The sequence below is a fragment of the Callorhinus ursinus genome, unplaced genomic scaffold (genome assembly GCF_003265705.2).
Source record: "Callorhinus ursinus isolate GAN/ISIS: 27379988/994484 unplaced genomic scaffold, GSC_fseal_2.0 scaffold70, whole genome shotgun sequence".
In the NCBI taxonomy this organism is placed as follows: Eukaryota; Metazoa; Chordata; class Mammalia; order Carnivora; family Otariidae; genus Callorhinus; species Callorhinus ursinus.
The window spans coordinates 2,067,625-2,095,537 of NW_027397132.1; the positions used below are offsets into that span (position 1 = coordinate 2,067,625).

Below are 27,913 nucleotides of genomic sequence, written 5' to 3' on the forward strand. Positions count from 1 at the left end.
GGGGTTTCGGGCCTATCCCGGCGCGGGTGCGGTTGCGGAGGCGCGGGTGCGGGCGGTGGGCCCGGGAGGTCAGGCCTGTGGTCTGCGCGGGCGGCCCGAGGCTGCAGCGCGGGGCGTGGGGAGGGGGCCGGTAGACCCCGGTCCGCTCAGGTCGCCTCCCCCCGGCGGGGGCCGTGTCCACCCAGAATGGGGGCGCCTCTGGATCCCCTGAATGAACCCGCAAGAAGGCCCGCGTTTTGGGGGGAGGCCGCGCTCGGCGCGGGGTCTCCATCCTCCTAGGTGCGGAAGGGGCCCGACCGCGTCCCGCAGCACTGAGCGCCGGCTGCCACCGGCCGGGGGGTCGCCGAGGTAGGACGGGGACCGGGTGCCGCGATCTGCATGCCGTACATCCATCAGAGCCCGGCGCCGAGGCCCCACACCCGTGACCGAAATGTGTGTGCTCAGCTCGCCCGCGGCGCTGTGAATCCCGGGGCTCCTTAGCGTTTCCCTGGGTCCTTGCAAGATTGGGCGTGTGGGAGCCGCGGGGGCTTCCCCGCCGTGTGCCGCCCCACCGGGCGCGGGGGCCCCCCTGAATCTGCGCTGTCCAGGGCCTGAGAGCACTTTACCGCGGCCAGCCCGCCTTTGTCCTCGGCCCCCTGCTTTGCGTCCCCTGAGAGGGGTCCTGTGTTCCCGGGAGGGCGGATCTGGGGCTCCTGATGAAGGCTCCAGCTGGAGGGAGTTTGTCCTCTAGGCTCTCCGGGAACAAAGCAGCTCTACTCAAGAAGGGCCGGACTTCAGGAACGGGAAACTCACCGGGAGGAACCCTCTGCAGAGCTTCAGAAGAGGCAGAAGAAACGCAGAAAAAGAGCATATGGGGCCCCGAGTGATTTCACCACGTTCAGAAGCTGTGAGTCACTTTGCAGACGGGAGAAGGGAGCCTGGGGCCAAGTGGTGGCAGAGGACAGACTGTGAGAAATGTCACCTCTTTGGCTTTACAGCTGGGAAGTTCTTATTTTCAGCCCCACCCCAAAGGGCACTCTTCCCTCCCGTCATTCTCCACTGATTCTTTCCAGAAGGTGGGCAGCTTTCTAACCGCGACCAGTCACCAGGTCAGGCATCTGGAGATGTGTTCTTGTGTCTTCCTGATCTTACAAAGTGAAGAGTAGTAGTTCGGGGAGGGTTTGCCAGAGTTTTCTGTTTTTGTCTCATTTGGCAGAAGAGGGGAAAAGAACCTGGAGGAGGGAAATGACTTGTCTAGGATCAATAAGAGGCGGGTAGACGCCAGAGTCCCGGACTTCTGGTGTGGTGCAGTCCACACAATAACATCAAAGTAAGTTTCCTCTTAAAAGATCCTTTTGAGAAACACCAGTCGAATTAGAAGAAACAGTTTTTTTTGTGTTGTTTTTTTTTTATATTTTATTTATTTATTTGACAGAGAGAGACACAGCAAGAGAGAGAACACAAGCAGGGGGAGTGGAGTGGGAGAGGGAGAAGCAGGCTCCCCGTGGAGCAATCCCAGGACCCTGGGATCATGACCTGAGCCAAAGGCAGACGCCCAACGACTGAGCCACTCGGGTGCCCCAGGAGAAACAGTTTCTTAAAAGACTTACGTTTAAGGTACCTATCCCTTTTTCCAAAGCTTTGAGGATTCTGGACTCAAGGGGTGAATTTTATTGTTAGTAAATCAGATACACAAAATAGCTTTTAGGGTTTGTTTTCCTTTGCAACATCAGGTTTTTTGTTTTGTTTTTTTAATTAGCTTATTTAGAAAGAGAGAGTGCACTGGTGAGCTGGTGAGTGAGTGGTGGGGGGAGGGGCAGAGAGAGAGGAAGAGAGAGAACCCCAAGCAGCCTCCATGCTCAGCATGGAGCCCCTGGAGGGGCTCTATCCCATGACCCTGAGATCACGACCCTAGCCAAACCCAAGAGTTGGTGCTTCAACCAGCTGAGCTACCCAGGCGCCCTACAAGATCAGTTTTAATGAAGACATTGTAATTCATATTTTGACATGCCAGTATTTGCTTAATAGTTCTGTTTTAAGGGGCACCTGGGTGGCTCAGTTGGTTGGGCATCCGACTCTTGATTTCTGATCAGGTCATGATCTTGGGGTCATGGGACTGAGCCCCTTATCAGTCTCTGCACTCAATGGGGAGTCGGCTTGTCCCTCTTCCTCTGCTCTGCACCCCCTCCCCACGCATGGGCACTCGCACACACCCACACACCCACACACACACTCTCTCTCTCTCTCTCTCTCAAAATCTTCAAAAAAAAAAACAGTTCTGTTTTAAACGTTTCTGTGTTAGTGGGAGGGGGACATAGTTAAAGCAGTAGGAAACATTGCAGGTTTAAGGAGTCACACAGAGTGGGGGCGCCTGGGTGGCTCAGTCATTAAGCGTCTGCCTTCCGCTCAGGTTGATCCCAGAGTCCTGGGATCGAGCCCCGCATCGGGCTCCCTGCTCAGTGGGGAGCCTGCTTCTCCCTCTCCCTCTGCTGCTCCCCCTGCTTGTGTTCTCTGTCAAATAAATAAATAAAATCTTAAAAAAAAAAAAAAAGGTCACGGAGAGATGGATGTTGCCTACCTTCTCTTCTCCAGGATCAGAAGTTAACCAGCTGGTGTGTAGAAGTTTGTACAGGAATTGAGGTGCTGCAGGGCCAGCCAGCTCATTACCCTGTTGCTCTTTCCTTCTCTTATAGGCGTGCCTTCCCAGCTTTTGACATTCTACCAAGAACAACAGAAAATGAACAAATCCCTGGTGAGTTGTTTCTTTATTCCCTATTTCATTTTCCAGCAGATTTTGTCATTTTTCTAAGTGTGCTCATATCTTAAAGTAGAAATAGATAAAAAGCTACTTCTGGGTAAATAAAGACTGGGTGGTACCTGTGTGACCTGTGGTGGTGGCTGTAAGTCATGTGACCCCTTAGTCATCAAAGGTGAGCCACACGTTTGTCTTTGAGCTTCCTGACCTACGCAGGATTTTCAGTGACCACAAAGAGGACCCAGCCAGTTACTCCTGGGACAGAAAGACTTCGTGACTCTGGAGTCTGGGAAAAAATGTCTTTGAAGTTCTTCAGGTAGTGAAGAACCTTATGGTGACCCCCTGGTTGCCTGTAATCATTCTTCACTTGAGGTAGAGATCAGAACTCAGGTTTTATTAGGGACCAAAGTGCTACTGGACTCTGGAGAGCTTTCTGAACATCCACTCTGATCTAGGGACAAAACCCTAAGGCTCTCTGGAGGCATGAGAGAAACGGATGGTTTGTTCTTAACTCCTTAAACAGTTGTACGGCAGATTGTTCAAACTCATAGCCTTTGGCAAATGCTTATGCACTACCCACTCGCTTTTATTTTGATAAAGTATATATAACAAAATTCACCATTTTAACCATTTAATCATAAGTGTACAGCTCGGCATGAATTACATTCACAATGTTGTGTACCCATTCATCCCTATTTTCATAACTTTCTCCTCACTCCAGACAAGTCTGTGTAATTCTTAGCCAGTAACTCCCGGTCCCCCCAGCCACTGGTAACCAAATCCACTTTCTGTGTCTCTGAATTTCCCTATTCTAGGTATTTTATATAAGTGGAATCACACAATCTTTGTCCTTTTGTGTCTGGCTTCTTTCACTTCATATAACGTTTTCAGGGTTCATCCATGTTGTAGCATATATCAGAACTTCCTGTCAGTGCCTGAATAATCTTTCATTGTACGGATGCCTCACCTTTTGTTCATCCATTCATGTGTTAATGGACACTTGGGATTGTTTCCATCTTTTGGCCGTTAGAATAGTGCTGCTATGAACATTCGGGTACAAGTATCTGCTTATCCCTTCGCATTTTAAATCCACTGGATGCATCCTCACTTCCTCGCCACTACTTGCCTAAATACGTCCTGATAAAGCTCGACAGCAAGGTCTCTACAGTGGACTCCCAACAGATGTTTTCCAGACCTTACTTTACTAGAACGTTCAGCTGCATGTGGCAGTTAACCCACTTTGACCTTCAAGAAAGGCCTCTTTCTCTGGTATTTTGTGACATTGTTCTGGCTTTCTTCCTGCTCTGCTTTCTTTGTCTCCCTCATGGCATCTTCCTCCTCTTTTGCCAATTCTCATGGCTTATCCCCAAATTCCCATCCTTCACTCCCTCCTGTTACTGTGCCAGTCCCTTGTGTTTCATACCCTCTGTGGTGGGGGTACCGAGCGTTACCACAGCCTGGGCTCTTCCCTCATGTCTTGTCCTTCTCTGTGCAGGTGGCTAGAGGCACCTTTGTTTTCCACAGTTCTGAAGTTAAAATGGTCATTTACAGCCTCCCCCGTCTCCCATCTAATCTTGTTCCTCCACCCCCTGTCGGATGATGGGCCACCTGCGGGACACAGTTAAGGGAAGCGCCCGCATGGGATTCACCCTAAAGCCTTCCCTCCCTCAGCCTCATCCTGTGTGTATCTCAGTTTTACTACTTTTAAGATGTCAACGGTTCTTAAACCTGTTCTTCCTCCTGAATTCCTTCTCCCCTTATCAGAGCTTAATTTTCTCTGCCCTGGACTGTTGGAACAGCTACTTGCTTCTTTGTCCCCCAGACTCATCTGTCCTCCTGAGTAATTCGTCTGAAATGCTCTTCGGGGCAGCTGGGTGGCTCAGACGGTTGAGCGTCTGACTCTTGGTTTCAGCTCAGATCATGATCTCATGGGTTGTAGGATCCAGCCCCACATTGGGCTTAGTGCTTGGCGGGGAGTCTGCTTGAGGATTCTCTTCTCCGCCTCACCCCACTCACACACGTGTGCTTTCTCTCTGTTTAAAGTAAATACATAAATCTATTCAGATGATGCCATTGCAATCTGGAGACCACTTGAGTAGCTTCCTACCGCCTGTAGGGGCAAGGCCAACCTCCTTATGAAACTAAGGCTGTTGAGAGTGGGACCACTTCCTATTTCTCTGTTTTATTAAAACATTTTTTTGAATGTTAATACACTTTACATTTCATTCAACATTGGTTTGTTGGGCATTTGTTCAGTATGCCAGACACTGAACTGTGTGCCATAGACTGAACTCAAAGCGATGCAGAGACCTGGTCCCTTTTTGATGGAATTTACCGTTTGGTGGAGAAGGTGACATTTTACAAGTAAACCTGTAATGTGACCCCAAACCTGACATAGTTCCCTAAACACATGGGGTTACTGCCTGCCTGTGCATTTTGTTCATGTTCCTGCTCTGTGGGCTGACTTTGACCCCTGCTGCATTTCCTTTTCTGAGTCTCTGAGCTAGATTGGGGGTATCTCAGCCAGCAAGCCCTTCTTCTCTTTCTTTGTCCCCCCCGCTAGATTAATTGCCTTTCTCCTGTGTTCCCACAATGCCCCGTGCTGTCCCTGTCACTGTACTCTGTCCATTGTGTGGAAATTACTTGTTTGTATCGACAGTCAGAGCATTAGCCCTTCAAAGTCTAGATGCACATCGTGTTCATCTTTATACTTTCACTTCCTCACCCTGTGCCTCACTCCTAGTAGGTGCTCGACACATATTTGTGGCTGACTAGACAAATGGTAGCCTTTGTCTTATTTGGGAACCAAACTCTTACTGGGTAAACCATCCTACCTGAACACCCAGCAGGGCCATCTGGGAGAAGTGGGGTCTCCTTTCCCTTTTCTGAATGCTGTCTCAGATCATGCAAGGTGGAGTTTTGTTGTTGTTGTGGCTTTGAGAATTTATTTTTTGTTAGAGCAACATTAGGTTTATAGCAAAATTGAGTAGAAGGTACAGAGATTTCTCATGTATCCCTGCCCCCCCCAACCACGGCCTTCCCCATTATCAACATCCCCACCAGAGTGGTGCCTTTGTTATAATTGATGAACCTGCGCTGACTGACACATCAGAATCACCGAGTCCATAGTTTACATTAGGGTTCACTCTTGGCGTTCACTCTATAGGTTTTTGACAAATGTATAACATGGATCCACCATTACAGTATCATACAGAGTACAGTGACTCTTGAACAACATGGGGATTAGGGGTGCCAGTTCCTTGCTCAAAGATTTACATACAACTTTTGACTCCCCAAAACTTAACTACTAGTAGCCTACTACTAACTAGAAGCCTTACAGATAACACAACCAGCCGATTAACACATATTTCGTATGTTGTATTATATACTGTAGTCTTACAATATAAATAAGTTAGAGAAAAAATGTCATGAAGAAAATCAGAAGGAAGAGAAAATATATTTATAGTACTGTATTTATTTAAAAAATCTTGAGGGGTGCCTGGGTGGCTCAGTCGGTTAAGCGGCTGCCTTTGGCTCAGGTCATGATCCCAGGGTCCTGGGATCGAGTCCCGCATCCGGCTCCCTGCTCGGCGGGGAGCCTGCTTCCCCCTCTCCCTCTGCCTGCCTCTCTGCCTACTTGTGCTCTCTCTCTGTCAAATGAATAAATAAAATCTTTAAAAATAAATAAATAAAAAATCTTGAATATAAGTGGACCCACGCAGTTTAAACTCATGTTGTTCAAGGGTCAACTGTGTTTTCACTGTGCTTAGAAATCCTCTGTGCTTTACTACTCATCCCTCCCTTCTCCCTCCCCTTCTCACTGATATTTTTATTCTCTTCATAGTTTTGTTTTTTCCAGAATGTTGCCTAGTTGGGATCATATAGTATGTAGCCTTTTTAGGTAGGCTTTTTTTCACTTAGCTGTATGCATTTAAGATTCCTCCGTGTCGGGGCGCCTGGGTGGCTCAGTTGGTTAAGCAACTGCCTTCGGCTCAGGTCATGATCCTGGAGTCCCTGGATTGAGTCCTGCATCGGGCTCCCTGCTCAGCAGGGAGTCTGCTTCGCCCTCTGACCCTCCTCGCTCTCATGTGCTCTCTCTCTCTCATTCTCTCTCAAATAAATAAATAAAATCTTTAAAAAAAAAAGAAGAAAATATTCCTCCGTGTCATTTCATAGCTTGATAGCTCATTTCATTTTAGCACTGAATAATGTTCCATTGTCTGGTGGACCACAGTTTATCCAGTCACCTACTGAAAGACATCTTGGTTGCTTCCAAGTATTGGCAATTGTAAATAAAGCTGAAATAAACGTCCATGTGCAGGTTTTTGCAGGTTTTTTTTGTGGATATAAGTTTTAAACTTCATTGAGTAAAATACCAAGGAGTGTGATTGCTGGATCACATGGTAAGAATTTGTGTAGTTTTGTAAGAAACCATCAAACTGGCTTCCACACTGGCTGTACCATTCTGCATTCCCACCAGCATTGAATGAGAGTTCCTATTGCTTTGCATCCTGACCAGCATTTGGTGTTATGAGTGTTCTGGATTTGGGGCATTGTAATAAGTGTGTAGTGGTTTTTCATTTTAATTTGCATCTCCCTAATGACACCTTTTTGTATGCTTATTTGCCATCTCTATATCTTTGGTGAGGTGTCCCTTAAGGTCTTGGGTTGTTTTCTCAGTATTGAGGGTTTTTTTTTTAATAAGTTTGTTTATTTTTAGTAGTTTCTACACCATGAGATTAATTAAGAGTCTTGTGTTCTTCTGCCTGAGCCAGCCAGGTACCCCTCTTATTGTTGAGTTTTAAGAGTTCTTTGTATATTTTGGATAATATATGTTTATTGCAGGGGCGCCTGGGTGGCTCAGTCATTAAGCGTCTGCCTTCGGCTCAGGTCATGGTCTCAGGGTCCTGGGATCCAGCCCCGCATCGGGCTCCCTGCTCGGCGGGAAGCCTGCTTCTCCCTCTCCCACTCCCCCTGCTTGTGTTCCCTCTCTAGCTGTGTCTCTCTCTGTCAAATAAATAAATAAAATCTTAAAAAGATATGTTTATTGCAAATATTTTCTCTCATTCTGTGGCTTGCCTTTTCATTCTCTTGACAATGTCTTTCACAGAACAGAAAGTTTTAATTTTAAAGTCCCGCTTATCAGTTCTTTCTTCTGTGGATTGTGCCTTTGGAGTTGTATATAAAAAGTCATCGCCAAACCCAAAATTATCTACATTTTCTTCTGTGTTGTCTTCTGGGAGTTTTATAGCTTTGCATTTTACATGTAGGTCTGTGATACATTCTGAGTTAATTTTTGTGAAGGATGTAAGGTCTGCATCTAGATTAACTTTTTTGCATGTGGATTTCCTAATTATTCCAGCACCATTTGTTGAAAAGACTGTCTTTGCTCCTTTGTCAAAGATCAGCTGACTTGTATTTATAGGGATCGATTTCTGGGATCTCTGTTTTGTTTCATTGATGTGCTTGTCTGTTCTTTCACCAATAGCACATGCCTTAATTACTATAGGTTTATGTAAGACTTAAAGTGAGGAACTGTTGGTCCTCCCACTTTGTTCCTCACTTATATCGATCACTGTGGGTCTTTTGCCTTTGTATAGAAACATTAGAAGCAGTTTGTTGATATTCACAAAATAACTTGCTGGGATTTTGATTAGGATTGATTGAAACTATAGATCAAGTTGGGAAGAACTGACATCTTGACAGTATTGAGTCTTGCTGTCCACAAACATGGAATAACTCTCCATTTATTTTGTTTTTTATTTCTTTCATCAGAGATTTATAATTTTCATCATATATATTTTGTATGTATTTTGTTAGATTTATACCTAAGTATTTCATTTTTTTCTGGGTGAAATGTACATGAAATTATGAGTTTTTTAAACAATTTATTAGAATGAGCGAGAGAGAGCACAAGCAGGGCAGAGGGAGAGTCAGAGGAAGAAGCAGACTCCCCCGCTGAGCAGGGAGCCCAACACGGGACTCGATCCCAGGACCCTGAGATCATGACCTGAGCCGAAGGCAGATGCTTAACTGACTGAGCCACCCCGGCGCCCCCTGCAATTATGTTTTTAATGTCAAATTCCACTTATTCATTGCTGTTATATAGGAAAACAGTTGCTATGTATGAACCTTGTATCCTGGAAACTTGCTATAATCAATAGCTTCACAACTTTTTTTTGTTGATTCTTTTGGATTTTCTACATGGACCATCATGTCATCTACAAACAAAGACAGCTTATTTCTTCCTTCCCTGTCAGTGTAGTTTTTATTTCCTTTTCTTGGGTTACTGCATTAACTAATACTTCCAGTACGAGGGGACATCTTTGCCTTGTTCCTGTTGTTAGTGGTAAAGCTTCTAGTTCTTCACCATTAAGTACGACGTTAGCTGTAAGTTTTTTGTAGATATTCTTTATCAAGTTGAGGACATTTCTCTGTATTCCTAGTTTATTGAGTTTTTTTACTTGTCAAATGCTTTTTCTGCATCTATGGATATGATCATGTGATTTTTCCTCTTCAGCTTGTTGATGTAATGGCTTATCTTAATTGATTTAGAATGGTGAACCAGCCTTGCATATCTGGAAAAATCCTACTTGGTTGTGATGTATAATTCTTCCTACACATTGTTGCTTTCATTTTGCTAATATTTTCTTGAGGATTTTTGCTTCTGTGTTGCTGAGAGATACTGATCTGTAGTTTTCTTTTCTTGGAATGTCTGTCTTATTTTGCAGTTAGGGTAATCATGGCCACATAGAATGAAATAGGAACTGTTCCCTCTGTTTCTATCTTCTAAAGGAGATTGTAGAGAAGTAGTAATAGATTGTAGAGACGTAGTATAATTTCTTCCTTAAGTGTTTGGTAGGATTCACCAGTGAACCCATCTAAGCCTGGTGTTTTCTGTTTTGGAAGATTATTAATTATTGACTCAAGTTCTTTGCTATGTATAGAATTATTTAGATTGTGTATTTCTTCTTGCATGTTTGACAGGTTGTGTCTTTGAACAGATTGGTCCACTTCATCTAGGTTATCAAATTTGTGGACATAGAGTTATTCATCCCTAGGATCTGTAGTAATACGTCCCCTCTTTCATTTTACATACTAGTAATTTGTGTCCTCTCTCTCTTTTTCGTAGAAAGCCTAGTTAGAGGTTTATCAATTTTTTTTGGTAATCTTTTCAAAGAATCAGCTTTTGGTTTCATTGATTTTTTTTTTCCATAATGTTGTGCAACCATCACCACCATCCGTTCCCACAACTCTTTTAATCTTGTAAAACTGAAGCTCTATGCCCATTGAACAGTAACTTTCTTTTTTTTTTTTTTTTTTTAAAGATTTTTATTTATTTGAGAGAGAGAGAGAGAGAGAAACAGTATGAGAGGGGAGAAGGTCAGAGGGAGAAGCAGGCTCCCCGCTGAGCCGGGAGCCCGATGTGGGACTCGATCCCAGGACTCCGGGATCATGACCTGAGCCGAAGGCAGTTGCTTAACCAACTGAGCCACCCAGGCGCCCGAACAGTAACTTTCTATTCCTCCCTTCCCCTTGTCCCTGGCAACCACCATTCTGTTCTCTGTATGATACTGTCTCGTGTAAGTGAGTAGCTTTCCTTTTGTGGCTGGTTTATTTCACTTAACGTGATGTCTTAAAGGTTCATCTGTATTGTAGTATGTGTCAGAACCTCCTTCCTTTTCCTCAAGATGAGTAACACTCTATTGTATGTATATACCACATTCGCTTATCCATCCATCTGTTGATGAGCACTTGGGTTGCTTCCACATTTTAGCTATTGTGAATAATGCTGCTGTAAATACGGGTGTACAAATGTCTTCAAGACCCTGCTTTCAGTTCTTTTGGGTATTTATCCAGAAGTAGAATTACTGGGTATGGTAATTCTGTTTTTCACTCTTTGCAGAACTGCCATGCTCTTCCATTTCACATCCCCACCAGCATTGCACAAGGGATTGATCCAGTTTCTCCACATCTTCTCCAGCATGTGTTGTGTGTGTCTGTGTGTGTGTGTGTTTTATAGGTGCCATCCTAATGGGTGTGAGGCAGTTTCTCATTGTAGTTTTAAGTTGCATTTCCCCAATGATCAGTGATGGTGAGCGTGTTTTCACTTCATGAGTCCAGGATGTGTGTTTGTCGGGATACTTCTCATTACTGACCCAGTCTCCTTACTAGTTACAGTTCTATTCAGATCATCTATTTTCCTCCTGATTTAGTCTTGACTGGGTTTCCAGTTTCTAGAATTTTGTCCATTTCCTCTTGGTTATCCAGTTTGTTGGCATACGGTTGTTCATAGTACTTTTTTTTTTTTTAAGATTTATTTATTTATTTGAGAGAGAATGAGAGAGAGAGAGTACATGAGAGGGGGGAGGGTCAGAGGGAGAAGCAGGCTCCCTTACTGAGCAGGGAGCCCGATGCGGGACTCGATCCCGGGACTCCGGGATCATGACCTGAGCCGAAGGCAGTCGCTCAACGAACTGAGCCACCCAGGCGCCCCATAGTACTTTCTTATAAACCTTTTTATTTCAACAGAAGTGGTATACATGTCCTTATTTTCATTTCTGATTTTAGTAATTTGAGTCTTCTCTCTTTTTCTCCTTAGTCCATTTAGGGAAAAATTTGTCTGTTTTGTTCATCTCTTCAGAAACCAGCTTTTGTTTTCATTTTATCTATTTTTCTGTTATATTTCTGCTCTAATTTTATTATTTCCTTCCATCAGCTGGGTTTGGGTTTAATTTCTTCTTTTTCTGGTTCCTTAAGTTGTAAAGTTAGGTTGTTGATTTGAGAACTGTAACAGTGATTGCTTTTGTGTCCTCGCTGGTTCCTTATCATCTTCAGGGTCACGCCTGCCGCCTGCCAAGGGCCCGGGATGCTCCAGCAGAAAGGAAACAGTAGGTTGTCTACATTTAACTTTCAGCCAGGAAAAGAAAAAAGACAAATTAAGCTTATCATTATAAGCTTGTGTGGATTGGTAGGATGTATATATTATGTATTAAGAAATAAATAAATTGGAGGTGCTCAAACTTTATTGCTAAGGTGGCGGTGAACTATTTTGGAGACACTAAAGTACAGGAATAAACCCAAACTTGCTCTGTAACGTATCCCTGGACATCTTTGCAGATCTTTATCTTCTCACAGTCTGACACACTGTTCTTCTGTCACACTTCTGGGTGCTTCTCACAGCTCCTTGGCTCTGCTTATGTAATGGTGCCACATTAACAAAGATCTCCTGCTAAGTGAAGCCAAACCTGACAATACAAAAGAGAACAGTATTTTCTACCATTATTTAATACTCGTTATAAATGACTCTATCATAGCTCTCCTGATACCTTATTACAGGATGTGTTCGTAAATGTGATTTGTCACCTTATTAAGACTTAAGCTCCTGGGGCACCTGGGTGGCTCAGTCAGTTGAGTGTCTGACTTTTGGTTTCAGCTCAGGTCATGATCTCAGGGGCGTGAGATCGAGTCCTGTGTCATGCTCTGCGCTCAGTGGGGAGTCTGCTTCTCTCCCTTGCCCTCTGCCCCTCCCCCCACTCATGTGCTATCTCTGTCTCTCTCTCTCTCTCTCTCAAGTAAATCTTAAAAAAAAAAAGACTTAGGTTCCTTAAGGGCAGGAGAAAAACCAGAATTGGTTTAGCTTAATATTCCTGGCAGGTTAAGACAGTTTCAGAAACACAGTAGGAACTTTAGTTTTTTTGTTTGAATTAATTAGTTAATATTGGGTTCTCTGCATTTTCCCATCATATCACTTTATCCCACAAAGTAAAAACGAAAGAAGGTATAGAATAGGCAACTTACCTACTGTTTTATGGTGACCTCTCAAACATGTTAAGACTTGTTTCCCACATGTGTGTTTCATGTCACCCTGTACTCCTCTCTCTGGCTTGAACAGAAATGTGCTGGTCAGAGGTCTGTGTCATTCAGGGATGTGACTGTGGACTTTACCCGGGATGAGTGGCTACAGCTGACGGGCCCACAGAGGATGCTGTACCGGGATGTGATGCTGGAGAACTACAGCCACCTGGTCTCAGTGGGTGAGGGCTGTTCCCTGTGTCACGTCTCCTCGCATGCATTTCCTTTCTTCCTTTGTAGCCGCCAGAGTTTGTGGGCCCCTGAGGAGTGTTTAATGATACTGTGTGTAGATCTCATGATCTTGTGGGTCAGAGATGTTCCCATCGGGCTCAGAAAGGACGTTGTGTTCTGGCCTCCCTAATGCAAGGTACACACGGGCACCTCTATCATGTGGCTCCTGAAGCTGCACCTTCCTCGTGCTCCAGGGGCCCTGATATCCAAGCAGCTCTGACATGTTTTACCCTGTATCCCACTCACAGGGTGTCACCTCACCAAACCAGAGGTGATCTTCAGGCTGGAGCAAGGAGAAGAGCTGTGGCCATCAGGGGGAGAATTCCCAGACCAGGGTGATCAAGGTGAGTCAGTCATTGTGGAGGAAGGAAGAAGCCCACAGAAATCAGGTCCCAGATGGGTTGGTTCTGAGGTTGGTATGTGTCTCTGTAATTCAGTTTTGGGCCCTCAGACCTTCGGAAGTAGCTGAACAGCGAGCTAGCTGGCCTCCGATCACCCGAATCACCCCGGTCCATCGCTTGTAAATACCAGTGCTGCCCTTTTCTGCCCGATAGCCAATATGGAACCCCTGCCTGCCTGATCTTAGACCTTTGTCTTCAGTTTCTTTCCCCAGTATTCATCTTCCTCCATTTCATGGACTATTTCTTTCTTTCTTTTTTTTTTTTTTAATTTTATTTATTTGACAGAGATCACGAGTAGGCAGGTAGGCAGGCAGGCAGAGGGAGAGGGAGAAGTAGGCTCCCCGCTGAGCATGGAGCCTGATGCGGGGCTTGATCCCAGGACCCTGGGACCATGACCTGAGCAGAAGGCAGACACTCAACCGACTGAGCCACCCAGGCGCCCCTCATGAACTATTTCCTCTTTATTTTTCCCTCAGGCATTCATTCATTCATTCATTCATTCTTCTGCAGATATTCCTACTACATGCTACTCGTGTTCTTGGTGTTGGAGATATGCGGGTGAACCTAACAATACTCCTGAGCTCTTAGAGCTTACAAGCCAGCAGGAGAAGATAGATGTAAACGAAACAATTTACTTATCAAGTACTGACAAGACCCATGAAGAGAACTAAGGCAGTCTCAAAGGAGATAGAGAGTGGGGTATGCTCTTTTCAAAGGTGCTCTGAGAATGTCTTTTTGATGAGGTCCGCATTAGAGCAGGGTTCTGGGGGTTCCAGGCAGAAGGAACAGCCGGGCCATGCCCTAGTGGGAGGTGTTTGTTGAAGTGCTCTGGGACCAGCAGGGGGCCGTGGTGCCAGCAGGGATGCATCTGAGAGGGACGTTGGTAGGGGATGACGTCAGAGGGGTAGCCAGAGCCCAGACGATGTCTTACAGGACAAAGTAGGGGCTTTGATTCTGTTTTAGGTGAGATGGACAACTGTTAATGGATTTTCTCTGGCTACTGTCCAGAGAAAATCAGAGATGGGCCTGAGGGTAGTTGACGAAAGTAGAAGCAGAGACAGTATGCAGGGCTGGCTCCCCCAGAGCATCGCCAGAGTTACCCACTAATATGGCAGATTTTAATTTATTGCTCACCCTTACAGTCTGAGTAGTGCCACGGAGGGAGGTGAACAAAGTCAGGTTATTTATAGGATCTGAGGGCATAGTTTCAGTTATATTTTTAACACAGGAGCTTGATAACCATTTAGTAAGGACCATAATATAATACTTTAGGATGTGTGGACACAACAAGGATTGAAGAGTCTTGGAGAATAAGTTTATTTGTTGGAAAGTTGAACAGTTTGTTTAAAAGGTTTTGGGGGGGCGCCTGGGTGGCTCAGTCATTAAGTGTCTGCCTTTGGCTCAGGTCATGATCCCAGGGTCCTGGGATCGAGCCCCGCATCAGGCTCCCTGCTCAGTGGGGAGTCTGCTTCTCCCTCTCCCTCTGCCTGCCGCTCTGCCTACTTGTGCTTTCTCTCTCTGTCTCTCTGTCAAATAAATAAATAAATTCTTTAAAAAATAAATAAAAGGTTTTGGGGGAGGATTCTGAACAGTAAAATTACTTGCAACCTTCCTTCCCAGGCGAGTTTCCTGGAGTAGTAAAGTCCTATTATGAAGACAGAATACTAGTCAGGTTAACATAGATAGTGGGCTGTGTGGTGTGTGGACGGTTTCAGCTCTCAGCAGACAGAATACTAGTCAGGTTAACGTAGATAGTGGGCTGTGTGGTATGTGGACGATTTCAACTCTTAGCAGACAGAATACTAGTCAGGTTAACGTAGGTAGTGGGCTGTGTGGTGTGTGGACGGTTTCAGCTCTCAGCAGACAGAATACTAGTCAGGTTAATGTAGATAGTGGGCTGTGTGGGTGTGGATGGTTTCCGCTCTCAGTGGAGCAGACATGCTTGCAGTGGTTCAGATGAGAAGTGATGGGGGCTTCGAGTTCTGAGCTGGTGCAAGTGAGGAGGTGGGGCTGCATGTGTAGAGAGGAGGATCTGCCACTGAGTCAGATGTGGCTTGTGAGAGAGGGACGAGGCAAGGGGTTAGGGGGTGGGATGTGTTTACCAACATGGGAGATTGGGGAGGAGCACTTTGGGGGAAGTTTAAAATTTAACATCTGATAATTCTAAAATCTGAAGTCCTTTATATTTTAATTTTATTCTGATAGCCAGTCCCTGCTTTAGTTCTAGGCTTGTTAAACAAGTCAGTCCTCAGAAGCAGTCTTCTGCTGTATTACATTTCACCATTTCTTGACAAGTTCATTTGCTAGTAGGTTCTTTAAGAATTCACGAGAACAATACTTCCCTGCATTCTTGCATATTCAGACTTATTGGTGTGCCATTTTGTCTACATATAAAATTATTGGGATTTACTTTTAGTCTTTAAGGATTTTGTAATTTTTCTCCACTGCTAATTTTAGCACTGAATTCTATTATGGATGTCTGAAATTAGCTTGATTTTTCTCCTCCTCTTAAAAATGACTTACTTCAAGTTCTGGGGATGTGATGCACAGCAAGGTGACTATAGTTAATAGTACAATAAGTACAGTGGAAAGTTGTTGAGAGTAGATGTTGATCATTCTAACCACACACAATTTACCTGGGCTAACTAAGTATGGTGATAGATGTTTTAATTATCTTAATCTTGGTAATCATAGGAAATGTGTTAACATTTTTAAAGTACACTTAATTTTTCTTATTATGACCTTATAGACAAAAGCCAGGAAAACCAAGACAAACATTTGTGGCGAGTTTCACTCATCAACAAAAAATCACTGACTAAGAAGAGAGATAATGTTTTCAGAGAAACACCCTGTCAAGATGACTCACGTGGAAAGAGTTTGAAAAATGTTTCAGAATTAATTATTAGTGATAACAATCATTCAAGTAAGAACTCTAATGAAATTAATGTATGTGGGAAGTTGCTCTCTGATAATAACCAAGGAAATACTCATACTGGAAAGAAATCTGACGAACATGACCAAGATGGGAAATCCCCAAGTCATACTGAGGACCGTACTAAGCAACAGAAAATGCAGACTTTGGGACCACTTTCTGAAGATAATGAAGGTGGAGAAACCTTCCTTAATAAGGCAGCCATCCTTATACCTACGAGGGTTGAAACAGAAGAGAAATCCTGCGATTATAAGAAACAGGGGGGAAGTACCAGTGATGAGTCAGCCCTCGAAGTCCTTCAGGAAACTCACACAAGGAAGAATCACTGTGAGGTCAATGAGTGCCTGAAGTCAACCCTCATAAAACATCAGAAAGTCAATGTGGAATCTAATGAAAATGAGAATAATTTCAGCAAGAAGTCCCATGTCACTCAACCTCCTGAAACTCACACAGGAGAGAAAACCTTTGAATGTAGTCACTGCAGGAAATCTTTTTACCAGGAGTCCCGCCTGACTCAGCACCAGAAGACACACACAAGAGAGAAACCCTGTGGAAGTAATAAATCTGGGAAAACCCTTCAGAAATCACAACCCCTGAACCCTCTGAGATCTCACTCAGGAGAGAAACCCAGTGAATGCAACCAAGTCCCTGTGCAGTCAGCCCTTACTGATCAGCAGAAAACACGGTCAGAAGGGAAGCTTTATGTGTGTAATGAGTGCAAGAAGTCTTTTCGTCATAGCTCAGCCCTCAAAGTCCATCAGAGAATTCATACAGGAGAGAAGCCCTATCAATGCACCGAGTGTGGGAAATCCTTCTATGCAAAATCAAACTTCAATCATCATCAGAGGACTCACACTGGGGAGAAACCATATGAATGTAAGGAATGTGGGAAATCCTTCTGTGTGAAATCGAACTTAACTAAACATCAGAAAACACATACAGGTGAGAAACCTTTCAAATGTAATGAGTGCGGGAAAACTTTCTTACAGAAGTCACAGTTTGCTGACCATCAGAGAACACACACAGGGGAGAGACCCTATGTATGTAATGAGTGTGGGAAGTCCTTCTACTATAAGTCAGCCCTGCATGTACATCAGGGGAAGCATACAGAAGAGAAACCCTATAAATGCACCGATTGTGAGAAATCCTTCTGCTATAAATCAGCCCTAATTATCCATCAAGTGTCTCATACAGGGAAGAAACCCTATGACTGTAATGAATGTGGGAAAACCTTCTGTGTGAAGTCAAACCTCACTAAACATCAGAAAATTCACACTGGTTTGAAACCTTTTGAATGTAATGAGTGTGGCAAAGCCTTCTCTATGAATTCGATCCTAATAGTACATCAGAGAACCCATACGGGGGAGAAACCCTATGGATGCAATGAATGTGAGAAGTCCTTCTATAAGAAATCAGCCCTCACTAAACACCAGAAAACTCACACAGGGGAGAAACCACATGAGTGTAACGAATGTGGGAAGGCCTTCCATATGAAATCCACCCTGATCATACACCAGAGAGCTCACACTGGAGAGAAACCCTTTAAATGTAACGAATGTGAAAAGTCATTCTACGTGAAGTCACTTCTTAATATTCATCAGAGAAATCACACGGGAAAGAAACCCCACGTATGTACTGAATGTGGGAAAGCCTTTTCTATGAAGTCCAATCTCACCGATCATCAGAGGACACATTCAAAAGAGAAACCCTACGAGTGTAACGAATGTCAGAAGACCTTTCGCCATAAGTCAACTTTAACGGTACACCAGAGAACTCACACAGGGGAGAAACCCTATAAATGTAATGAATGTGGGAAATCCTTCTATATGAAGTCAGCCCTCAGTCAACACCAGAGAATACACACTGGGGAAAAACCTTATGAATGTAAAGAATGTGGGAAAACCTTCTTCCAGAAGTCCCACCTCACTAAACATCAGCGCACACACACAGGGGAGAAACCCTATGAATGTAAGGAATGTAAAAAAACCTTCTTCCAGAAATCACACCTCATTGAACACCAGAGAACACACACTGGGGAGAAGCCCCATGAATGTAACAAATGTGGGAAATCTTTCTGTTATAAGTCAGCCTTAACCATACATCAGAGAACTCACACAGAAGAGAAACCATATAAATGCAATGAATGCGAGAAATCTTTCTGTATGAAATCACACCTCACTGTACATCAGAGAACTCACACAGGGAAGAACCCCTTTGAATGTAAGGAATGTGGGAAGACTTTTTATGTGAAGTCAAACCTCATTAATCATCAGAGGACTCACACAGGGGAGAAGCCCTATGAATGTAAGCGATGTGGGAAATCCTTCTGTATGAAATCGACCCTCACAGTTCATCAGCGCACACACACAGGGGAGAAGCCCTATGAATGTAACGAATGTGGGAAGTCCTTCTGCAAGAAGTCGACTCTCACGAAACATCAGGTAATTCACACAAGAGAGATGCCCTAAGGTGCAGCAAACGTGGAAAACCCTCCTGTGTGAAGTCGAGTTTTGTCAACACCAAGAGAATCCATGGGAGAAACCTTGGGACTGTAATAATGTAGAGACCTCCTCTTGTGGAGATTCAGTCTTTAATTGGCATTAGAAGACACACATTGGGTGGGGGTTGGTGGGCTCTCTCTGGAATGGATATTGGGAAGGTTTCTGTGTCATACCTTATGAAATATCAGAGAACTCGCAGGGAGAGAGCCCTGAGAATGTCCTGTATGTTAGTGTCCACCTATGAATCTAATAGGTGTCTCAGAGGAATCAATCACGGGGTTCAAGTCACAAAGAATGCCACAGAAGTATAAAGGCATTTACAGAGTCACAACTTACTGATCATCAGGTAATTGATATTGGAGTGGAACTATATCAATGTTTTACATGCATGAAAGCTTTTGAGGAAAAAAAACTCTGTGTAAGAAAGGAATTAATCTTCAGGGGGAAATCTATCAATTTGGGAAATGTGGATAAGTTTTCTCTAGAAATAATAGAACACTAGAAGTCATGATTTGGATGTGGTACCAGATTTTAAGATGTGGCATAAGATACATCAGATGCTAATGGTGCTCATTGTGGGATTATGAGGCCTTTGGAAGAACACAGTGGTGGCTGTAGCTCACAGCACCAGGCGGCTGAGATGCAGCTGAGTAAGCGAGGCTTTGGTATGTTGTACGCACATACACACGTGTACGTTTGGTTTATGTAGCGGGTGTTGAAATAGGTGTCAGTAAAATATCTCCCCATAGCTTAATAATTATCATGACAGATTTCTCACGCTAAATGCCCCCAGTGTGTTTTCGTATGTTTGTAGTATAGTGTGCGTTATAGGGGACACGTTTGGCAAATTTGAAATACTACACCCCAACATGCTGTTAAGTGAGGAACGCAAAGTACACTCCACCTTATAGCATGCTACCTTCTGTGTAAGAGTTGAGAGGAAGTAAGATACACAATTGCTTATTTTTTGCAAAGAGAAATACTAGAAGGATAAACTATGATATAAAAATGAATTCCTATGGAGGCAGGAGTGAACAGGGTGGAATTGGGGATGGAAGCAAGCTTTCTTTGCTTATACCTTTTTATGACATTTTGACTTTAGAACAAATGTAAATTATATATTAAAAAATAGAAAAAGCCTTCTGAAATTGAAAATAGAGAAATCAACTTTATATCAAATTGGTAACCACACAATTCTTACGAGAAACTTCTGAATGCAGAATTATGACTATACATCCTTAATGGGATATGTTTAAGGACAAAGATCTGCAAGAAATAAACACCACTCATTTATTGGTGTTATTTTGGATCTAGTTTATGTATATTGTAAGATAAGGCAAAAGGAAACTTAAAGTTACCAGGAGTCAAACTTCCTAGTTTAAAAGATGACCATACAAATGGAAGAATGTATGTAAAACTCTCCATAATAAGAAATATGAACTGAAAGTATGAATTATTTTTAAAAAGTGTATGTATCTCTGAGCTCTGTCCACCAAGGGCCTAGAAGCAGGGGCAGCCCCCACAGATGAGCAGACTCAGAGCTAGCATTTCCCTCTCGAGGAACCAGGACTCCCTGGAGAAACAGCTGGTTCTAGGTCCAGGCCTGAGGTGTCTTGGGTGAGGCTGGGAGCTCTTTTTTTTGTTGTTCTTAAATATTTTATTTATTTGACACACAGAGACAGCTAGAGAGGGAACACAAGCAGGGGGAGTGAGAGAGGAAGAAGCAGGCTTCCTGCCGAGCAGGGAGCCTGATGCGGGGCTCAATCTCAGGACCCTGGAATCACGACCTAAAAGCTGAAGGCAGCCGCTTAACAACTGAGCCACCCAGGCACCCCAAGCTGGGACCTCTTGTGTCAAAAAGCAAGGGAGTACTCAAAGATTAATGGGGATGTGTCAATGGTCCCAGAAGCTACCCTGCAGGGTTTCTCCCTGGCCAAATTTGAGGTACTTTGACGGTCCAACAGAATGACTGTAACTGACTCTATAACATTTGAATAAACAAAAATCTTTGTCCCCATCAATACAGAGAGAAAGGGGCTTGAGCTTATTTCCAGATTTATAGGTGAATCTTACACAAACTCCTTATTCTGTAATTAGAAGGAAAGTATCTTCACCCTGCCCTTTTAGTAAAAGCAATTGTGAGAGGCTGACTGTTCTAGAAAAGTGTAACCTATAAATGTAGGAATGAAAGAATTTGAAAAATGGCCATTTTGCAACCCCTAGGGCATCTAGGCAAAGATTGTCAATGGATGCCAGGATCACTAGGTGCAAAGGAAACAGGGTATGTGTGCAGGGCCAGAGAACCTCTCACAGATACCTTCCTCACTGGCCCTGGAAAAGATATGCCTTTACAGGGGAACGGTGAAGTGCCCCCTTTCACCAGTGGGGAAACGCACCATCAGCAGTGGTGACATCGTGTAGCTCTTGCTGAGGTGCGGCGTGGGGTCCAACATCGCACTGTGGCAGGCTCTTGCCAGAGTACTTCATAGTACTGTTTAGCTTACAGAAAATATGAGAGAGAACAGCTTCCGTGGAGAAAACAAATCCAGACTGTGGGGGCATCCACCAAGACAATTGGCCTGGTCTCTTCAAAAGTCAGTGTCATTTTAAAAAGAGAAAAGGCCAGGGGGCTCTTTCAATCCAGAGAGAGTAACGAGACCTAACCCGATGCAGTGCGTGATCTTTGATTGGATCCAGAAACCATCCAGCTCAAAAAGACATCCACGCAGGTACTTTGGAGACCTTTGGAGGGATTTAAATGTGGAATGGCATGGATGATGTTAGGGAATTAGAGTACTTCTCTTCAGTGTGGTAATGGTGGTTATGAATGTGAGTTTCTAGAACACCATGCAGAACAGAGGTGAGCTGTCACAGCTGCAGCTGTGAAATGGTTCAGGACAAGAATGTGTGCATAATTAGATGAAGCAGAAAATAGGAAGAAAAAGTTTGAGCAAGTGCTGAGCGTGGTGCTTGGCACATGGGTTCTTACTTAACAGAGTTAACAGAAACTTACTTAACAGAAACTTAACAGAGTTCTGACAAATGTTAAAGGTTTTGGAAAAGCACCTCACCACTTAGCTATTCTCTCTGTTTTTTGGCATATACAGTGATGCCTGTTACTGATCTGCGTGTCAATAAAGAAACCAAACAATGCCTTAAGAAAAGTGTTTGTCTTGGGCTTGGCTGGTTTAACGAACCCTGTTCATCAAGTGTGCAGAGGCTGGGGTGCAGCTGTTGGCAAGCAGTGGTGCTTGTCACGCGGAGACAGCACTCTGTGTAGAAAACCCCTTCTTTCCCACTCCTGGTGGGATTTGCAGGGTGCCTGCTGAGGCTTGGTGGAAGGAGCCCCCATGTGAGGGCAACAGGCTCCAGAGGCTGTGCCCTGAGCCTGGCTCCCCACCTCACCCAGCTTCCTTGAAGCAGGTTGGCACCTGCTGTCCGCCCCTTCCTTGTCAGAGGGCCTCGATGGGGCCTGTGTTTCCTCCTTCGTCAGAGGCTGTTTGGGGCTGGCAGTATGACCAGACACCAAAGTATTCTCGGTGATCTGGGGGGAAGGTTTTGTCATCGATAAAGAATCGGGAACAGAATGGCCTTTGTCCATCTGGATGCCCATTGATGGCATCTTGTGACTTGGGGCTGGTAGTCAGGATGGTGAGCTGAGGGAGGGCAGGGCCAAGGGCAGGGAGCGCACAGAGTGGTGAATTAACCAGCTCCGAAGCTGCTCCATACTGGGAAGACCGAGGTCTTCAATGTCCCTTATAGCTTACGCATGTTGGAGTTGAGATTTTTCGTTACTTGGAGCTACAAGGCACCCTAATGGTGCAGAGGTGTATTTATATATTATAGAGGAGTGTGTGTACCTATACATATATGGGTGTATATATGTAATATTCTGTAATTCAGAAGGGTTAGATACAGGAATTTGGGAGCAAGAATGATTTTAAGAAAATGATTCAGTGACTACTTTCTGCCCTATAAATTTACATGCCATGATGAAATAGTGCTATTTCTTGTTTGAAAGAAATAGAGCACAGGAAATTTTTTTGCAACCCAGTTACATATTCTTTCCGTATGTGAAATGACCTTTAAAAATTGAATCATTCATTGATCTTTTCCCACTTTTTTCTCAACAAGATGTGGCTTAATGCATCTGATTTTTATTTTAATGAGTTACTTGTCCTTACACCATTGAATTAATCTTTTTGTCCCTGACTTGAAATACCATCTTTATCATGGATTAAATGATCATTTGCAGTGGCTTTGCTTTTTGTCTGCTTAGCACTCTTCCCCACATCCTTCCAGAAAGGGATGCTGATTTTACAGAGCTGGCACGTTCCCTGGGGGCCAGTCACAGCACCCACCCTTTGGGCCCAGTTCAGTTGTTCCTGGGATGGACACTTAAGCCAGAGACCAATGAGAGTTGAGAGGAGTTCCTGCCAGGGCTTTTGGTAGATGTGGTGGACCAGCGGTTGGCTGGTTTGGACGGCAGAGCTGCCGGCAGCTTGGTTATCTTGGGTTTTCTCCTATTTGCAGTCAGTCCTGACTCACGGCTTGTAAGTACTCTGATTCTGGGTTTGTTTTCTGCTTTACTGACCTATTTGATAATTGTGCTGAACAAGATCATGTTTTCATTGCTTTTTTTTTTTTTTAAGATTTTATGTATTTGAGAGAGCAAGCACAAGCAGGGGGAAGAGGGAGAGGGAGAAGCAGACTCCCCACTGAGCAGGGACGCAGAACTCGATCCCAGGACCCTGAGATCATGACCTGAGCTGAAGGCAGACGCTTGACCGACTGAGCCACCCAGGCGCCCCTTCATCATTCTTTGTAATGTTTTTTGCACATGTTGAAAAGCATTGTCTCTCTCTGTTCTCTTTTTCAAATCTTTCTTGGCTTTTCCTACATTAGTTCTTCGAGACAGTCTCTGGCATGGACTCACCAGGCTCCTCTCCAAAGCCTTTGGGACTCTGATTTTGTGCTTAGTCTCGACTGCCCACCAAGAGTGGCATACTCTTGACCCAGCTGGCTGGGACCAATCCTCAGTGACCAGAGACGGAGGGACTCACGGACACAGATGTTCACTTTCCTGTGAGTGGGCCATACTTTGTTTCTTGCATATTTTATCATTATTCGTTGAAAACTGGACATCTTAAATATCACAGTGTGGCAACTCTGGAAATCAGATCTCCCCCCCCCCGCCCCAGGATTTGTGGGGCGTTTTTCGGTGGGTTCTTTTTGTGTGTTTTAAATGGACTTTTCTGTTTCAGTAGGTGTGTAATCTTTGTCATGAGCAGCCACTGAGTTCTTTGTTCCATTAACTCAGGGATTAGGTGTGTTTTGCCAGGTTCTTCTTAAACATCTGGAGCTGAAAAAAGATTTTAAAAAGAGGTGGGGAGAAAAAGAGGAAAAATAACACCCCCCAGTCTCTGCAGACCTTGTGTGCTTAGCCAAGCTGGTTCCCGTTCTGCCCTTTCACGTCCAGTTTCTGTGGAGCCTGGAGGTCCATCCGAGGTGAGAGTGTACAGACTTCTCTAAGCCCGTGTGGGCACAGGTGATTTCCTGGCACACATGGGATCTTCTAGAATCTCATTCCCACACATCTCTCCTTTTTCAACCTCTTCCTTCCCAGGTGTCTCTCTGCCACTCACCTTGACGGCCATTCCTTACCACAGCTGGCTCACAGCCAGTACCTGGGCCTTTATGTGCTTGTGGCACAAGCCATCCAGGAAGCTGCGCAGGCCTGTGACGGATGAGTCCGGGACACAAGGGGAAGCCGTGTAGCCCTCCTCCAGACAGTGGTACAGCAGGCGACACCCCCTCCGCAGCTGTTTGAGAACAAGGTAATTCGCCACCCCACCCCCCCCACCCACCCCCCCCCCAGCCCCGGGACTTGCCTAGACTGCAGGCCGTCAGCACGTGGCAGCTGATCGGAGGAGGGGATGGCAGGCAGGCAGGTTAAAGTCACAGCTCTCTGGCTGCACATGGCCACCCTCAGCACACCTCCCCTGCTGGTTGTGAGTTTTGGACTAGATTCTAGAGTTCGGCAGAGGTTGCCAGCTCACTAGTTGCTCCTACGGGGGCGGGCAGTGCCCCTCCATTTCCCTCCTCTGCTGCACCTTCCCATCAGTGCTGAGCACTTCCCTTTGACAAGTCAGTGTTCTATGCTGTTTTCCTGAACAGCCCTGGTTCCATTTGGTGAAGAAGAATATTTAGAAATCAAGATCGGAGCACATCTTTCTAAAGATAAAAATACTGCATTCTTTTATAAGGAACTTAAAATTTGTAAACTGTGCTAGTATTTTTTGTTAGGTTTGCTGCAGATTCTGCTAGATCAGAGGTTTTGAGTGGGCCGTCCTTACTCTACTTTCTTCCCATGACTTACTCCTAGTTGTGTGTGTACCATGAAGTGTGGGAGGGACACATTCATCACAGTTTAGAAGAAATGACAGTGGTTCATTTCTTGTTGGCTAATTCTGTATCAGCGTCTGATCAGCTGCCAAGAAGGAAGAATGCTTTCTCCCGTACAATTCCAAACTAACAGGTAGTCCAGGGAGGTAGGAGAGCCCCATTCCAGGTTGTTCTCCAGAGGGGTCTCCTTTATCCTGTTGCTTCTCCATCCCCTAGAGAGGAGTCAGCAAGGCACAGCTCATGGGCCACACTTTGCACCTGCCTCTTTTGTACGGCCTGTAAGCTGAGAATGGGCTTTACATTTTTAAGTAGTTTTTTTAAAAGATCAAAATATTTTATAGCATGTGAAATTCTATGAAACTGAAATTTGCATGCCACGCACAAAGGTTTATTGGGACAGGTGTTTTCATACTAGAGGGAGGGCTGAGCGGCCACGGAGCCTGTGCCCACAAAGCCTGAAGTGTTCCTGGCTGGCCCCTCCCAGGGCCCATTGGCCAAGCCTGGCCCTCAAGTGTTACCCTTGCTCTCAGGGTAGGTGGCGGCTCAGCACCACGGTTCTGTCACAGCCAAGGAAGGGGGAAAGTCAGTGAAGAAGGATAGTCCTCTTTCAGAATGACTCAGAAGATGACACGTTACCCCACTCGCACCCCACGGACCTAACCACAGCCTCCTGGCCATGGCTAGCTGAAGCTGGGACGCCAGAGCTGCAGTGGGGTGCCAGCTCAAACTGGACGGAAGGGGGGCTCTAACAGAAGGAAGGGGGGGCACCAGTGCGCCGACCAGTGCGGGCTGCCCCACTCAGCAGGTTCTATCCATGCACATCCTCCCGAGGGGGGAGGGTCATCCCTCTTCCCGGGAAGGACGGCTCAAAGTACAGTGACTGGGGCACCTGCTGGCTCAGTCAGTAAAGCATGTGCCTCTTGATCTCAGGGTTGTGAGTTCAAGCCCCATGTTGGGCCCAGAGCCTACTTAAAAAAAAAATTTTTTTTTTAATTAAAGTACAGAATGACCAACAAATGGAGCAGCTACAACCATTTAACCATTTTACTGGAAGTTGGCTTGGGGTGAAGTTGCCAAAAAGGACACAGACATCATTTAGGTACCTGGGCTGTGAAACTCTGGCTAAAACTGAACAGCATAAAACACTGAGGATTTTTATTTCTCTGGTCCTTTAATTTTTGTGTTTTAATGTTTCTGGAGTCCTGGGGAACAGTGTTCATCATGCCACTCAGTTCAAAACTTTTATTTTCAATACGGGTTTCTGCATGGAAACCATTCTTAACCTGATTCTTCATTCCAAACCCCAATTCCATTCTCTTCCCATTCACACGAGTCAGTGTGTGACTGGAAGCCCATTCCACTGGAGCCTGGGTAGGCATGTGTGTGGGGTGTGTCACGTTAACTGATACAAATATTTAGTTACATGAAAGCTCATTCCATTTTTTGAAATTCTTGTTTTATCAGACGTGCTGTGTGCAGATACGGTCTTTGCTCCTAACTGCTGGAGAGCAAGCACTCCACTGCTTCATCTGCATTTTACTCCCCTCTTCCTGTGACCTGGGCTATCCAGCACATCGTGTTGACAGAACTTCTCTGGGACAGAAAAGCATAAAAAAAGTACTACTGCATAACAAGGCATACACGTGAATTTTAAAAGGTATCTCGGGGTCAGTTTAACACTTCTTTACCGATATTACACGGCACTGTCGTTTCTGGCCCTCTCATCAGCGGAAGGGGTACTTCACTGGTTTAACGTGTGTATTTCTAATGACAGATGATTCCAAGCACTGCCCTTTCTTGCTATTTTGCTGGGGATCTTCACGTATTCTAGTTATTGGTCTTTAAACAATTTTGCTCTATAGACTAGATTTTTCTGTACCTTTCCATTTGGCATCACAAAAGCCCCTTTTATAATTTCATTCTTTTTTAATTCGGAAAAAGTTTTAATTCATAATTTTTTTCCCATCCTGTCTTCTTAAGAACCCCAGGATATGGGTATTATGTCTACTGTCTTCTGGTCTCAGTGTTTTGTTTTCACATGCATCTTTTTTTTTCTTCCTGGCATCTCAGGCAAACCACTCCTGTTGTCACACAGCCCACTATCTGGGTCTATGGTTGTGCCCATGCCCTGTTCCGTACCTCTTTTGGAGTTAACTGTTCCTGCTTCATATAACCAATATACTTTTTTTTTAAGGCTGTCTTGTAAGACAGTTTTGAAATCTGGATTTTTATATCCCATTAAGTTTACCAGTTGTGGAGATGTATGGTGTGCTCTTAGTAACTCCTTCTGTATTCGTTTTTTTCCAGCATTAATTTTCGCTTGGGTATCTGCAACTCTAGGACTATATGAGCAGCAGTGTGGCTTCAGTAGACCTATGTATTACAGAAGAGAAAGCCCGCCCCCAGCTAGGAGGAACCCCCTTCCTGATGGATCCTCTCCTCTTGGCACGTTACGTGATCACCGAAAGGATCTCCTCCATCCAGAAACATGTGCCTACTTTACTGTAAGGACTTGGCGGTGGAGTGAGAAGAGACTACTCCAGGCACGTGTGTGTTGTGTGCACCCTCATCTCAGCTGGATGGAGCTGGTGCACCTGCTTTCTGTTTCATGAAGGCACCGTGCTGGGCAAGAATGTGCTTGCGACACTACAGTGGAGAGCAGGAGAGTGTAGGAGACTCCAATCCCAAAGTTCCCCAGCGCCTGCCCCTCTAGTGTCTCTGGCTGCTCACACCTCCCCCAGAGGCCCCCCCACTGCAGTTCCCTAGACCCGCAAACTGCTCTTACTTCTCCAGTAGCCCCAGAGCTGGAATCTGGGAACGAGTCAGGAGACCATGCTAGTTCATCAATTTGGCA

General features: G+C 44.8%; 1 protein-coding gene across 3 annotated transcripts; it reads left to right on the forward strand.

Annotated features, from left to right (window-relative positions):
• LOC112816953 (uncharacterized) lies at positions 1-27,836 on the forward strand. 3 transcript variants are annotated; one of them, XM_073886300.1, is made up of 11 exons: positions 1-348; positions 731-886; positions 2,673-2,731; positions 12,630-12,771; positions 13,069-13,164; positions 15,971-19,000; positions 23,560-23,739; positions 23,982-24,162; positions 24,281-24,491; positions 26,524-26,716; positions 27,367-27,836. In XM_073886300.1, the coding sequence occupies exons 3-6, from the start codon at positions 2,717-2,719 to the stop codon at positions 18,619-18,621; spliced, it is 2,904 nt and encodes a 967-aa protein (XP_073742401.1). In that variant the 5' UTR covers positions 1-348; positions 731-886; positions 2,673-2,716; the 3' UTR covers positions 18,622-19,000; positions 23,560-23,739; positions 23,982-24,162; positions 24,281-24,491; positions 26,524-26,716; positions 27,367-27,836. The 3 variants fall into 3 exon arrangements, with proteins under 3 accessions (XP_073742401.1, XP_073742400.1, XP_073742399.1); XM_073886299.1 differs by having other exon boundaries at positions 15,971-18,594; positions 23,975-24,162; XM_073886298.1 differs by having other exon boundaries at positions 15,971-18,594; positions 23,996-24,162.
• The last annotated feature ends 77 nt before the right edge of the window (positions 27,837-27,913 follow it).